Below are 13,630 nucleotides of genomic sequence, written 5' to 3' on the forward strand. Positions count from 1 at the left end.
GATCCAATCTGACAAGGAACAAATCAAGGAGGGCACTTTTCCTTTTCACTTCCTTTAGTAACTGTACCATGAGGTTATTATCCAGATGTTTTAAGAATTTTCTGGACCTGTTTGTGCCAGCTGTATGATGCTCCCAATTAACATCTGGCAAGTTGAAATCCCCCATAAGGATGAGGGCAGTTGTTTGGGAAGTATCTTAGTTCCTCAAAGAATAATTCATTGGTGTCATTGTCCTGTCTGAGAGGTCTGTTGCAGACTCTGAGGATGACATCCACATTATTTGTTTGCCCCTTAATCCTTATCCAGGGGCTTGTAAATGTGCCACTGCCAACTGTGAGCTCCATACATTCCAGCCCCTCCATTACATACAATGCCACCCCACTGCCTCACCTGCCCTTCCCGTCCCTCCTAAAGAGCCTGCAACTATCGAACATGGCACACCAGTCACAGGACTCATCCCACTAGGTTTCACTTGTGCCAGTGATGTCAAATCTCTGGGACTGGGCCAAGTTTTGAACTCCTCTTGTTCTTAGTGCGATGTGTGTGTTGGCATAGAAACATTTCAAGTATGGTTTGTTGTAGCTGACATGGAGCAGATTAGGGATCTCATTGTCACTCAGTTCCTCAAGTTTTGGTGTGCCATCCCATTGCTTATCACTGGCAAGCCTGTTTGTCCTTTTCCTTCTTCCAATCTAGTTTAAATCTCTGTCAATTTTTTTACTTTCCTCTACAGTTCTTCTGCTAGTAAATGCTTTTCTTAAAATTGGAGAAAAATGTTAGTATGCTGGTACTAGCAGTGATATAGGATTTTGTAATTAAACTGTGAAAGGCATTGCATGTGATACCTAAGGGAGCAGTTATGGTTGCGTGTTTCATTTACCTTCGTCACTCCTGGCACTGGAATGTTTTATTTAGCAGCTTTGATATTCTCTCTATCAGTTTATTTAGGAATAAATCTGGAACATGAAAAAGGAATTAAGTAGATAGTTTGTGTTTTAAAGGTGACTTGTGCACTTGAATTGTTGTGACAACACCTTGGAATATGTAAACTTGCATATAATTACAGTGATGCTACTGCTGCAGACTTAGGCATTTGAGAAACGTCTGAATAAGGAAGGTGCTTAAATGAGTTATTCTTTTACTCTGTCTTATATAGTGTCCTAGAGAGTCTTTATTGCTATAGAACAGGGTTCTTGTGAGGCAGTCTTTGGTAGTGTTAAACAGGACATTTTCAACTGAGATTCAGAGAACTGTGCAGACTTATATCTCTCTAACCTAGGGATGTTCAGAATATTTTTCAGCAGTAGTTGTGAGAGAAATTGAGGTTGAGTGGGCATGTATGATCTTTGGTAGTGATGTAATCTAAAGAGTTGGCAGTTTTTGCCAGGGCACTTGCAAAAGGAGAACTTTAGTACGGATATGATTAGATGGTTTGATCAAATTCTTGCAGCCCTGCAAGAATTTTTCTTGTAGCTGGTGTTGCACTGCACGATTAGGTTTTGAATACTGAATCAAGGAGGAAAATATTAAGAGGATTTAAAGAAAAATTTCTCCAGCGTATATATAGGTAAAGTTGCTTGACTTCACAGATTTTCTGTAGCAGCATATGGTTCCTTAATGTGTTCTTTTGGGTGATGTGTGAACTTGGAACAATAGCAGCAAAGCTGTTGAATATACCAAGTGTATAATGGAACAGACAGATCCTGACTATGTTTTTCTAAATCACCTGTTTATTCACCATGTGTGTAATATTAGTGTTTATCTTCAATGCCTTTTATCTGTTTTCTATATGTCTATTTCTGTATGGATTCTTAGGGAGTTTTCAGTGTTCCGAGTTCTTCAGGATGATACAACTACACAACATGAATTTATATAAAAAATAGATTGATTATACTGGTGAATTGAAGGATCACTTTGTTTACACACCTGTATAGTTCCATTAAAACTCATTCAGTTGCTCTCTGTGTAGAATTTTATTCATCAGAGAGAATGAAAAACAAACTTTTGAAGCAAACTGGATTTTCCGAGTTAGAGTCTTTGTCTATTAAGCAAATTTTGTGTGCAGATCATCAGTGTGTAAAACATTTATCAGAGTAAAAATGTCTCTTTGAGAGAAGAGTTGTCTATCTGTCCTCTTCAAATATCACAAATTGCTTTTTTAACCCTTAGGCAATAGATGTCTTTAGGGAATGGTTCCTTTGGTACTTTCATTGACTTTGTTGAAGTATTTAGTCACCTATCATAATGCAGGAAAAACATCACTGAAGTTGTGAGTTCAAGTGCCTGAGAGTTTTGCAGTTCTAATGCATATGGGTGAATTACAACATGTTTGTGTAATGGAGCAGAGAACTGAGCAAACCCTCCTGAGCTAGCAATAACTACTGTAATTCCAGAGCTAGTGGTTTACTAGCTTGGTGAATCCAAGTAGTAAATTTTGCCTTTTGGCTTCTTACATCAAATGTGGTAGAAACAGTACTGTCAGAAATATTTAATTCTCTATGGACCCAATAAATACAGTTGACATTAGGTGCTTCTTCATTGGGTAATTTGTTTTGGGATGGCATTTGTTTTGGGATGGTATTACTACAGTCTTGTGGCTAAATTTATTCCAGTAAATTTGAGTCAATATTCTGTTTAAGTTATGTGTTGATATGGACCAGTAGCCTGGCTATCTTTTGCCACTGACCTTGTGTTTCTAAAACTGAGCTAGAGATTCCTTTTATACTTCTGCAGGTGTTAGGTGTGTGACTGTTGTCAGTCACCTGGAACATTGTCATCACTTTTCTTGTCTTCACACCTCCTCTCCTTGCTTTTCAGACAATCTCTCTGTGGTGCTTGGGCAAGTATCAAATTACATCAGAAAAATAAGACCTCTAGTAGCTGATGTTAGTTGGGCTTCTTAGTTACTCTGATATTACTTGCTTTCTTACAGGTCTTCCAGTCTTGTTTCACTTTTTATCCTCAGTCTATTTGGAATGTTTCTAATGAAGATCTAATTAGTTTTCCTTCTATGTAATACTATTTTGACTTTTTTTTTCATAGCTTCCTTTGCCTTCTCTTTCTTTTTATACTTGAACATAATAGTCATTTCACTCCTATGACATCGCTTTACTAGCTTGGCTTTTATGGTGTGTTTGCCATTATACTGATATTTAGTCATATATTTTTTTAACCAAGAATGTTTACATCATAGCAATATTCCCTAGTACTGGGCTGAAACTTATTGTTCAAGTGTGCTCATTTATGTTGACAGAGATGAAAAATGAAAATTAAACAGAAAATCAAGCTGTGAGATGGATGACTTTTTTTTTGGACAGATTGCCCATACAGCCCATGTAACCAGCACATATCAAGAAAAGGGATTTGTGTAATTTAGAATGCTTACACTGTATGTGTTATTTTTTCTCTTTAGATGATGCATACTTTTGAATGATGTCTGACTTCTGAGCCTTATAAATTATGCTGAGTATGAAAAAAATCTGCTAGACTTTCCTTAACAGTCTAAGAAAACTAATGCAATTCCAATAATTTGTACTTGCATTTTGTATCAGAAGTTTTTACATGCCAAGTAATTACAAATACTACAAATACATATGTCTTTGCCTTTTAGTGCTTTTCCTCTAGAATGTGAGCATTATGGTGAAGAAAAGTTATTCCCATCAACAGTATAACACTGTCGTAGGTAAGTGCAGTATAAATAAATGAAAACCTTTTGTATTTCTAAGGTAAATACATCATAAAATGTTGTACAGGAACTTTAGTATGAAGAAAGTCATAAGTGCTGTACTTATTTCAAATTAGTTGTAGATTATTTTATTAGGAAATGTTGTAAGAGAACACTTGTGTCCTGGAGAAACTGTGACAGGAATGCTTGCATGTTTTCTTTTTAATATCTAGTGTGGGAAAAATGTATGGGACTTATGATGTTTGTTTAGCAGGTATCCTATAAAAGGTACTAATTTCTGTTTACATAAGAAAGCATACCCATAATGTAAGTGAAAGGGGAAGGATATAAGTTAGCATGTAATAGATTTGTCCAAATAATAGATGCATTTCTGGAAATTGAAATTTATGTTGATCATAATGTATTTGGAATAAGCAAATCTAGGATTGCTTATTGTTAGTTCTCATTGAATATCCAGTAAAATATGGAACATAAGTATTTTTTTCTTCAGTATTTAAAATATATATGTGCATTTTATTGCATCAAGTGTGCTGACCTTTCTAAGAACTAAATAGTGCCTGTGAAGTTCTATCTCAACACACTTAATGTCTAGTTTTATTTCTTCCCTAGCTTTTGTAACAATAGTGGTGAGGAAGAATGACCTGTTGTTTCCCATTGAGTCTATTCCTCTGAGATCTGTGGTTTGGAAAGTGATGTTAGGGTATCTGGTAGTGGTGCTTAAACCTGAAAGGTTATGTAGTAGCCTAACGTGCTTGTCTTTTTCCCTTAAATGCTTCTGTCTATACCATAACGCACCACTACATTCACTCCTCACCTCTGAAGTCCTTTTCCCTTGCATTAAGCAAGTCGTCTTGGACTGGAATCTGCATTTGTTTTTTTTAGTTGCTCTCAGAACAAGTATTTCATTTTCCCTTTCACAGTATTGTGGTCATTGGAAATTCTTTGCCAAACAAATTTCCATGTACTTCACTGTTCAGGTGACAGGTTAATTGGCTGTTGATTAATGATTTTTTAAATATCATTTAGTTTTAATCATGGTATGAGTACATATGATTCAACAGATGCAATTATTCAGGTGGCTGTTCATATTATTTGGTATATTTTCTCTACTTGCTCTTTGATTTTTGAAATGTAGTAAGCTATGAGGCAAGTAATAATTCTACTTTGTGAGAAATGGGTTTAAGAAATGAAAATGTCTTCAGCTCAAAGTATTTAAAATAAGCTCCTGGTGACTACCTTTAAAATAGGCTGTAGCACATGAAATGCATTTTTTCAGAGGATGTTTTCTTTTACAGCAGTGTATTCCCAACACTGAAGCAAAGATAGCAAAATAATTTTGGACAGGTATTTAACTTGTCTTGAAATTTTGCCTATGTAGTAGCCAACTGCCTCGTGGATTATGTGTTTTCACACCATTAAATAGGAAACAATATCCCAAGTTTTCTTGGGGTTCTTTACTGCAGTAGTAAGATAACATTGCTTTTGCTGAAGTTTGTGTGGGAATTAGTGTCTAGTCAATGATGCTAAACAGTGGAGAAGGGGACTGGGGAAACAAATTTATGACTTACGTGTGGTAGGGTAGAATAAGTAAATATATTTTATTTTTAGATTCTAGGAGTTACTGAAAAAACTGAAGCGCCCTTGCCATGGGTTTATAAATGTGCATCTCAGAAATTTTAATTTGGAAAAGATAATATATTTATATAACTTCCATAACTGCAATGTGAGCATGTTCTTAAAACAGCAGATATTACTTGAGGGGGAAAAAAATTTAAATAAAATGCTTTCTTTTGCAGAGCTGTCGTAAGATGGATTGAGAGTCTAAGTGTCAATTTTAAGTGTGTTTATCTGTTCAGGAAGTAGTTTTGTAGGGTGTTTTTGTTGTTGTGGTTTTTTTTTTAATATCTGATGTATGAAGTGTTGAGATTTTTTATCACACTTCAGTCACACCAATATCTCTTGCTATTACATCCTAGAATCAGAGGCTTTAATTTTAAAGAAGTGCTTTTCATAGATCTGTAAAGCAAATATAATTAGTTATAGCTTAATTGTGTGACTGGTTGAAGGGAAAGATAATTTTGTACAAGAATAACTTTATTTTTCTTTTAACAGAATTCCTGTAAATACTAGTAAATGTTGCTGATGTAGTGCATTCTGGAGATACGTTTTTACTACAGATCCTACCAAGGCTTTGCAAACAGGATGAACATGTTGCTGTTGACTGCTTACTGACAGTAACCAGCTGGGCACTTTCTTCATGATGTTTTCATTCTTACATTGTCCAATTGGAGTTTGCTTGTACTGATTTTTTAAAAAGAGGAAGATATCAAAGTGGAGTACCGTAAACTTGACATGGAGAATAAAAATAAAGACAAAGATAAGCCAGATGAAAGAATGGCACGGCCTAGTGGGAGATCAGGCCATAATACACGTGGAACTGGTTCTTCAAATTCTGGCGTGTTAATGGTTGGCCCTAACTTCAGAGTTGGTAAAAAAATTGGATGCGGTAATTTTGGAGAACTACGGCTAGGTAAGATCCTTGTTTCTGTATTTCAGTTTACATTATTCAAGGCCATTTTATGCAGGGTAAACATGAAAATCTCTGTATGAATACACCACGCAGCTTTGCAAACTGCTTTGAAACTTCAGATGCGCAAGGCAAATTTAATCCATCTTTTGTGGCTTTACCCTACCAGTGCAAGCTCTGTGGCTTGTGAAGAATCTCAGTAGCAGGAAACTTTCTGGGATTAAAAATGTTTTCTAAATACGTGCAGTGCTATCCTAAATTCAGTCAGTTGTCTCTTCCAAGGTGCTGGAAGTTACTTCATGATTATTGTAGTTTTCTGTATTTTCTGACTTCCTGAAGCAATTTATTCATTTGTATTTGATACTAGATATATGTGAGACATGTCCTTCTCCTGTAAGTCCAGCTTATAGTACTGTGGTCTTGCAGATCTCTTTGAGATACTGTGGCAGATGCTACAGCGTTTTTAGTAGCAGCAAGCACTTGGATTCCTTCCTTTTCTTTCTAGTGTAGTCAGGCCAAACACTGAAATGCTGTTAGACATGGGCAGTGAAAATCCATCTGTAGAGAAAATTTGGGAGATGAATAATTAAATCACTTCAGTTCCCCACTGAACAGATGGCTGAATATCAAATGGTGGAGAAAGCACAGACTGAGAAGGGACTATAGGGTTTTGAAGAATTTGGCCAGCAAAGCTGGAAATATTACCATTTATTAACATAGACACTAACTGTATCTGTTTGGAAGACTGTATATTTAATTTTGGAGACTTGGATTTCCATGATGGACAGCATGATTAGCCACGGTTTTCAAGGTGTGTGAATTCTGTATGTGTTAACAAATTAACTTGACACCTAATGGCAAGAATTTATTCCACTATTCTTGAAAGGCTTGAGTTAATGCAGTGCTTCAAGCTTTAAAGAGGGGTGGGTTTCAAAGTTAGATATTTGAGACTATGGTGAGCTATGTAGGTGTTGTTTCTGTTCATCTTTGCCTGTGGGACAACTACTACTCATTGTCCTTCAGGCAGTATTTCTAATATAGTGCTTGCATAAAATATAACTTGTTTTAATATAGGGCATTCTGAGGGCTGTCAGGATGTAAACAAGTTTAGCAAATTAATACTGTAGAGGGATTAAAGACAATATTGCTTCAGCTCTGACTGAGGACACTGAATTTAACAATCGCAATAATAGCTACTCTTGTTATTTCTAGTAATAGTTAAACAAGATTGATACATTTTGACCTTTACATTGGTACATATGTGCCTTTGCAGTCCACAAGTCAAGCTGAAACTCTGTCTTTCAGTCTTCCATAACTTTTGTATACTGGCTTTGAATGATAATTTTTGTTTCAAACCTCTTCGTGAACTAAATCAAACCAGAAGAATTAGTATTACATAAAGGTAACTACAAACTAATAAAGTTAATTTTTTCCTGTCTCTCATCTTGGTCACAGCATACAGAGTTAATTAAAAATTAATATCAGATTAACTCATTTGTTTGCAGCAGGTACAGAGTGAAATAATCTTTCATTTTAAATACAATATTAATTTAGCTAACACATAGTCTGACAGTACTGAAATAAAATAGAACAAGGAAGTAAAAGAAATAGGAGGAAGATAATAGGGCAGTGTACTGTCCTGCAGCAGTCACCAGGACAAGGGCAGCCTTTCTCATTTTAGTGTCTGTGGGTTTTGCATATATACTAGAAGTTTCAGGGAGTCCTTGTATCTCCTCTTCGGGGCTCCTCTCTTACGGCAGCCGGTGGCAAGTTCACCATAGAGCAGATCTTAGGGAGGTGGTGGTTCTTCATCCTGGAGACGTGTCCTGCCCAGTGCAGCTGTGTTCTCAGCAACATGGCCTCTATACTCGTAAGTGCTGCCAAATTCTTATTTATTATTATTTGTGAGGTAAGATGTTTTAAATGTAAGTTACTGAAAGCAGGAGTTAAGATTGGTATTATAGATTCTGATTTGTTTGTTATTTTTTTTCATTTGTGTTGCTACAGTAGCAAGTATTTAGTGGGCACCTTTTCTACAAAGATGCACACAAGCACTTTGTTTCGTATACTTATGCAAATGGGAATATTTGAGCATGTGTTTAAGGTCAAATCTGAGATACTTGAAGGAGGAATAAAGTTGTTAGAGCGGTGAAGTTGTGCTCAGGAGACAGAAATTCAGTTATGAATTGGTAGCTGTTGTAGTTCTTCCTCTTGACAAGAAAGCAACTGTCAGACTTCAGTAGTGACTTGTGGATCCAAATGGTAGCAATAAAAATGTAGCAAATGACTGTGATTTGCAACCTTGAAAAAGACTAAGTTGTTTTGAATATTGGGCTGTTAATTTTAAGGGTCTTCTGAGTTATAGTTAAGATAAACTGATGGATTAGTAACAGAAAGCTTGTTGCTATTGTGATGTATTACTCAGTACCTGTTGTGTGTTTAGAGACAGATCAACAGGGGTGTCAAATCTGCTCTTTGCCATATTTTAAAGCGACAATTGTCTTGATTCACCATATAGAAAGTTAAGGTACCTTCTGATGTTACTTGAGAATACATGTGTCATTACAGCATCTGGCTACTGTAACCCTGTATCCAGTTACTTAACTGTAACTGGATTTGTTACCTACTCCAAGTAGCTGATTTATATATCTAATAGGTAGAGTGAGCAGGGCTCCTGCAAGAGTTTCTGTGAGTATCTTATGGAGTGTAATACCGTGCAGAGACACAGAGGCCACTTCAAACAAAGTACGCTTTTTAACAAAAATGTAACTGAAATGATCATGAGATAAGAGAGAACCATTTAAGATGCCTGTGTTTCTACTCTAGTCCCTGGAAAGGTCTTGGAATTACACACCATATTGTGGTCCAGTTAAGGCATGCTGCTCATATTGATTATGTGTCTGTTACTGTGCAGCCCTCAGGTAACTTGCTTTTGGTAAAGTTGATCTCTTAACAGATGTGATATTGTTGTGTCTTGTTTCAGCTTTACAAGAGTACTCTATTTTTTAAAATAAGAGTCAGACCTGAAATTGTAGTTTTTGACTATCGGTGCAACTCGATTAGAGGATGGTGTTGATAACACCAAGGCAGGTTCAATCCCTACACGGACCATTCATGTAAGAGTTGGACTTGATAATCCTTGTGGGTCCCTTCCAGCTCAGAAATTCTGTGACTGTGATTCTGTGTAACTGTCTTTACAAGGAACTTTTTTATCTTGGTCCATGTCTCTTCCCTGTTTGATTTATTTAACAAAATTGAGCTTAACATGGCAAATTCAGACCTGAGTAATATTACAGAGAAAAAAAGTAGAATTGCCATTAAAAATAATATATACTAAATGCATTTGAAGGCTGTAAAGAAACAAAAAGTGCTGGAAGTGACACCTTACTTTTTCCTTTATTTGCTGTTTTTAATTTTACACCTATAAAGCTTGTTATAGCATTTTAATCTTTGCATACCATTTGAATTAGTGCTTGTTGAAATATGCTTATCCAGTTAAAGAATCATTTTTAAAGCAGCAAATGCATTTTCAAAATGGAGTAAGCATATCAGTAATGTTCTTGTCTTGTCCTAACTTCTCGCTTAGTAAATTACAGAACTGAGGAAAGGAAAAGTCCTAATTAATTTGAACTTTGGTGTTTCAAAATCATATGACAATACTAAAGTAAGTTTCAAATAGCAATAAAAATGAAAACATGGAGTATCACATTCCATTTATAGTAATTTATCAATTTTCAAACTTTTTTTCGTACATAAAAATTTTACAAACTTACTGACATAGCTGAAACTCTCAGTGAAATTGCCACTTCTTACACTGTTCAAGAAAAAAGTTCTCTCTGTGGTATTAGACTAATAAAGCTACATTTCTTAAGTCACTACCAGAACACCTAGCACCTTAGATGAAAATGTTTCAAAGACTTTCTTGATGTTTAAATGGCATTTTACTTTAACAGAAAAGCCAATGTCTCACGTTCTTGTTTTTATTCTTTTTTCAAGGAAAAAATTTATACACAAATGACTATGTGGCAATTAAACTGGTAAGTTAATATTTTTTTAAAGGATTTGGGATGAAAAACTAATCAAATTTTTCCTTTCATATATATAATAATTTGATTTCTTTAATGGAAATCTTGAATACTCTTGTATGATTTCATCGAAATAGATAAAAGCAGTCAGTGATAGATGTAATTGTATATGTTGGTCATATTGAATAAAACCAGTGTTTAATTGCTGTCACTGTTCTCAAGGCTAAATCTGTGTTTGCAAAGTCTGATGATTTACAGCTGCTTCAAGGATACACTTGACAGTCATCTTAGTAGATTCCTTTGTTGTCCAATAAGTAGAGGAACAACAAATTAAATGTGAATCTGACATCAAGTGACTAGAGAGAAACTCCAGCAATTCTGCAGACTGCATGTAATTTAATGCCCTTACTCCTGCTCCAAACAGTTTTCCTCTTTATCTGTTGGTATTTGCACATCACTTTTGGTGGACACGTTTTATTTGCAATGTTGTGTAATGTTTCTTTCACTTGGAAACGTGGTAAATTTGGGTGTTTTGTTAATGTATTCTTGTTCTGCTTTTCTCAATCTTTCATCAGAACTACTCTTGTAATGTCATAGTTTGCTTTTGGATACTTTAAACTTCTTGGTAAATTACTGTTTTCATAACCAAAGTATTTGACGATGAAATTCAGTTATTTACTTTTTATCACTGAAGGAATTTTAGGACTCCAGTTAATTTCTTGTTGCTGCAGTAGAACAGAACTTTTTTAGTACAGTATGGTCTCATAAAGTGAAAGGTATGTGGAAACAGAAATGCATGGCTTTAGATGAGAAATCTAAAAATCATTACAAACATAATAAGCTTCTGAAAAATACTCCTGTCACTGTCCTTGCTTAGTAAAATATTTACTTTGGGAGTAGTTAAAGTTTTAAAAACATACAAGTTATGGTTTGAAATAGCAACATTGGATACAGTTTTGAGAGTTATTATGCATTATATCAGATTAAAACTCATTTTGTTTTAATGTTTCTTGAACTTATTCTGTACATCCAGTGCAACTTGAAAATAGTTTGAGAATTCTTCTAGCTAAAGCCAGTTTACTACAAAGCGTACTTAGAAATATGTTGCAAGACAGTGATTTTTTTTTAGAACACTAGTTACTTGATGTAGAGCAAGAGAACTTTTTTAATCTGATCAGTTTTGGTAAAACCGTTTTTATTATATGTAACTTAGTAAACTTGGCTACCATTTAAACCCATTTCAATTGTCAAAAGATACTGTTCAGTAGCAACACTTACTGTATTGGTTTCCCAATAGCTCAATCTTATAGCTGTTTGTTTCCAGCTGATCAAAAAGCTTGAAGTAACTTTTTTGTGTAACTTAAAGTCACAAAAGAACCAGTATAGTAAAACATGTGTGTAATTTACTACTACTGCTTAAAGAACTCTGAATATGAAGTTAACTTTTGGAATTGTCCTCTTACCTTAGCTTGTGAAAGGCTGTAGTATCTTTGCAATAAAAAGCAGATGGAAGGAATCATAGTGAAAATCAACACTGGAGTTTGCATCATCATTGTAAGACAAAAATACATTTATTAGCCAGTAGAACTAGTGGGTTCTTTTAATATGGTTCTCCATGGTTTGCTTTATTTCAGTATAACTTTCAGATCTTTTAAACTTGTTTCCAAATTGGAAAGGATTTGGTCACAAGATTCAGTCTTTTAAAAGCACTGCATCAAACTGTAGGATTTAGTTGGATTTTGCACTTACTCTGTTTCTCCTATTTGAGGCAGTGCCAGGACTTTATTCTAACAGTTAGGTAGGTTGTACTTGCTCGAGGCACACCATCCTTGCCCTTTTGAAATGTAAACCTTAGAGTTTTTCTCTGGCACTTACTAGTTCTGTGCTTTGAAAGCAGTCGTTAAGCCTATGCCTAGTCTTTGTTTTGTTATCCTAAATGAAGCACACTTAATTTCCTCTCAGTTTTGCATCTGTTGTAGTTCAACTTTAGCCTTCTTGAATGGGGTTACTTCAATTGTGTATGTATTACAGTTTGAGCAGTTACTCTTGGCAGGTATGGTTGTGATAATCTCTCCAGCTGTATCGTAAAATTGTGTTTGAATTCCTTGTGGTAGCATTCCATTGTTGACCTACTGTTGTCTTGTGAGCAGCAAGACATGTCCTATACCTGATGTTTTGTGTATCAATGGTAACCTTATATACCAGTACAGGAGGACTGTGTGGGTTTCTCTGGGTTTATACAGCAGCTTTCAGGAGTACTTCTAATGTTAAAGTAAGCGTTTGACTGTTTTGACTTAACCTTTTCATTGTGTTGAATTAATATTTCCCTCATGGATGAAATAATACAAGAATGTTCCTTTTAATGATGCTTGTGGCAACTTCAGGACTTGCGTAACAAAATAGTTTATAATTTTTTCTATGTGTGGCCCAAGGGTCATACAGTGTATGCATTTTAATGTATAATGTTAATATGTAAATACATTATTTATTGTGGTAAAACAGCTACAGTTCCAGAATCTTACTCTTAATCCGGCTTCTTTCATTATGGTCTGTTCTGGTTGGGGAGATACTCAAGTTAGGTTAGAATAGACTATTTTAAGAACTAGAATGAGACTCTTAAGAGCTGGAATTTATCAGTTGTGCACTGTGTAGTGGTGTTTGTATGTTTCTGCTGATCTATTAGTATACAAATTGATTTCTTATGGTTGGGTAGTCCTTTAGCAGTAACTATTTGGTATATATGAACCCTACCTTTCCTGCTCACTTCTTTATTTATTGTTAGATTCACTACTTTTATTACATGACCCTGTATTTGACTTAAACCTCCTATTCAGCTTTTTTCTCTCCTTCATTCTTTTCTCCCTTCGACAGGTTTCTCCATTGCCCGAACTTACCTCCTCTGCAGGACACTTAAACACTAAAAAAATACCAACTAAAAGAAACAACTTCTGCTTGAGCTTGTCATGATCCACCAGTAGGGGCTAGGATGTTTACTGTTAATCCTTGTTGGGCTGAACAAAGACACCAGGTCATGTGTCAGGGAGCTCTTGTGCTTCATTGTACAGTTGCCTTAATTCTGGCAACCAGCCCACTGCTTCGACTCCAAAGGTGTTGGCTAACAAGCCCTTAAATTCTTACAATACTTTTCTTAAAAGCGGTGGCTAACAAGCCCCTAATTTTGTACAGTACACTTCAATAAGCTCTCAACTCCCACAGCAAACTTCTCAAACGTGCTGGCTCACAAACCACAACACTCCATTTCAGTTCTCAGAGGTGCTGGCTACTGACCCACAGCACACTTCCACAACTCACCACTCCCACAACAAACTTCAGTATGGGGTAGAATATGATAGCTGTGCTTTTCCCATGCAAAGCAAGGGAGGAGAGAAATAA

At 35.6% G+C, this 13,630-nt stretch overlaps 1 protein-coding gene across 10 annotated transcripts in view; it reads left to right on the top strand.

The window, feature by feature from the left end:
• Positions 1-13,630, top strand: part of CSNK1G3 (casein kinase 1 gamma 3) — a 64,756-nt gene that overhangs the window by 13,880 nt on the left and 37,246 nt on the right. For 7 of the 10 annotated variants that reach the window (XM_018086071.2, XM_008923281.4, XM_018086069.3 and 4 more), the window contains exons 2-4: positions 3,611-3,682; positions 5,798-6,215; positions 10,209-10,249. The exons of 1 other annotated variant lie outside the window; for it this stretch is intronic. In XM_018086071.2, coding sequence (XP_017941560.1) covers positions 6,038-6,215; positions 10,209-10,249 — 219 coding nt within the window. In that variant the 5' untranslated portion in view covers positions 3,611-3,682; positions 5,798-6,037. Of the gene's footprint in view, positions 1-3,610; positions 3,683-5,797; positions 6,216-10,208; positions 10,250-13,630 lie in introns of those variants that run through there. 2 more of the 10 variants (XM_018086074.1, XM_018086076.1) reach the window with 2 other exon arrangements.

Source organism: Manacus vitellinus, unplaced genomic scaffold (genome assembly GCF_001715985.3).
Source record: "Manacus vitellinus isolate BGI_N305 unplaced genomic scaffold, ASM171598v3 scaffold_9_pilon, whole genome shotgun sequence".
Classification (NCBI taxonomy): domain Eukaryota; kingdom Metazoa; phylum Chordata; class Aves; order Passeriformes; family Pipridae; genus Manacus; species Manacus vitellinus.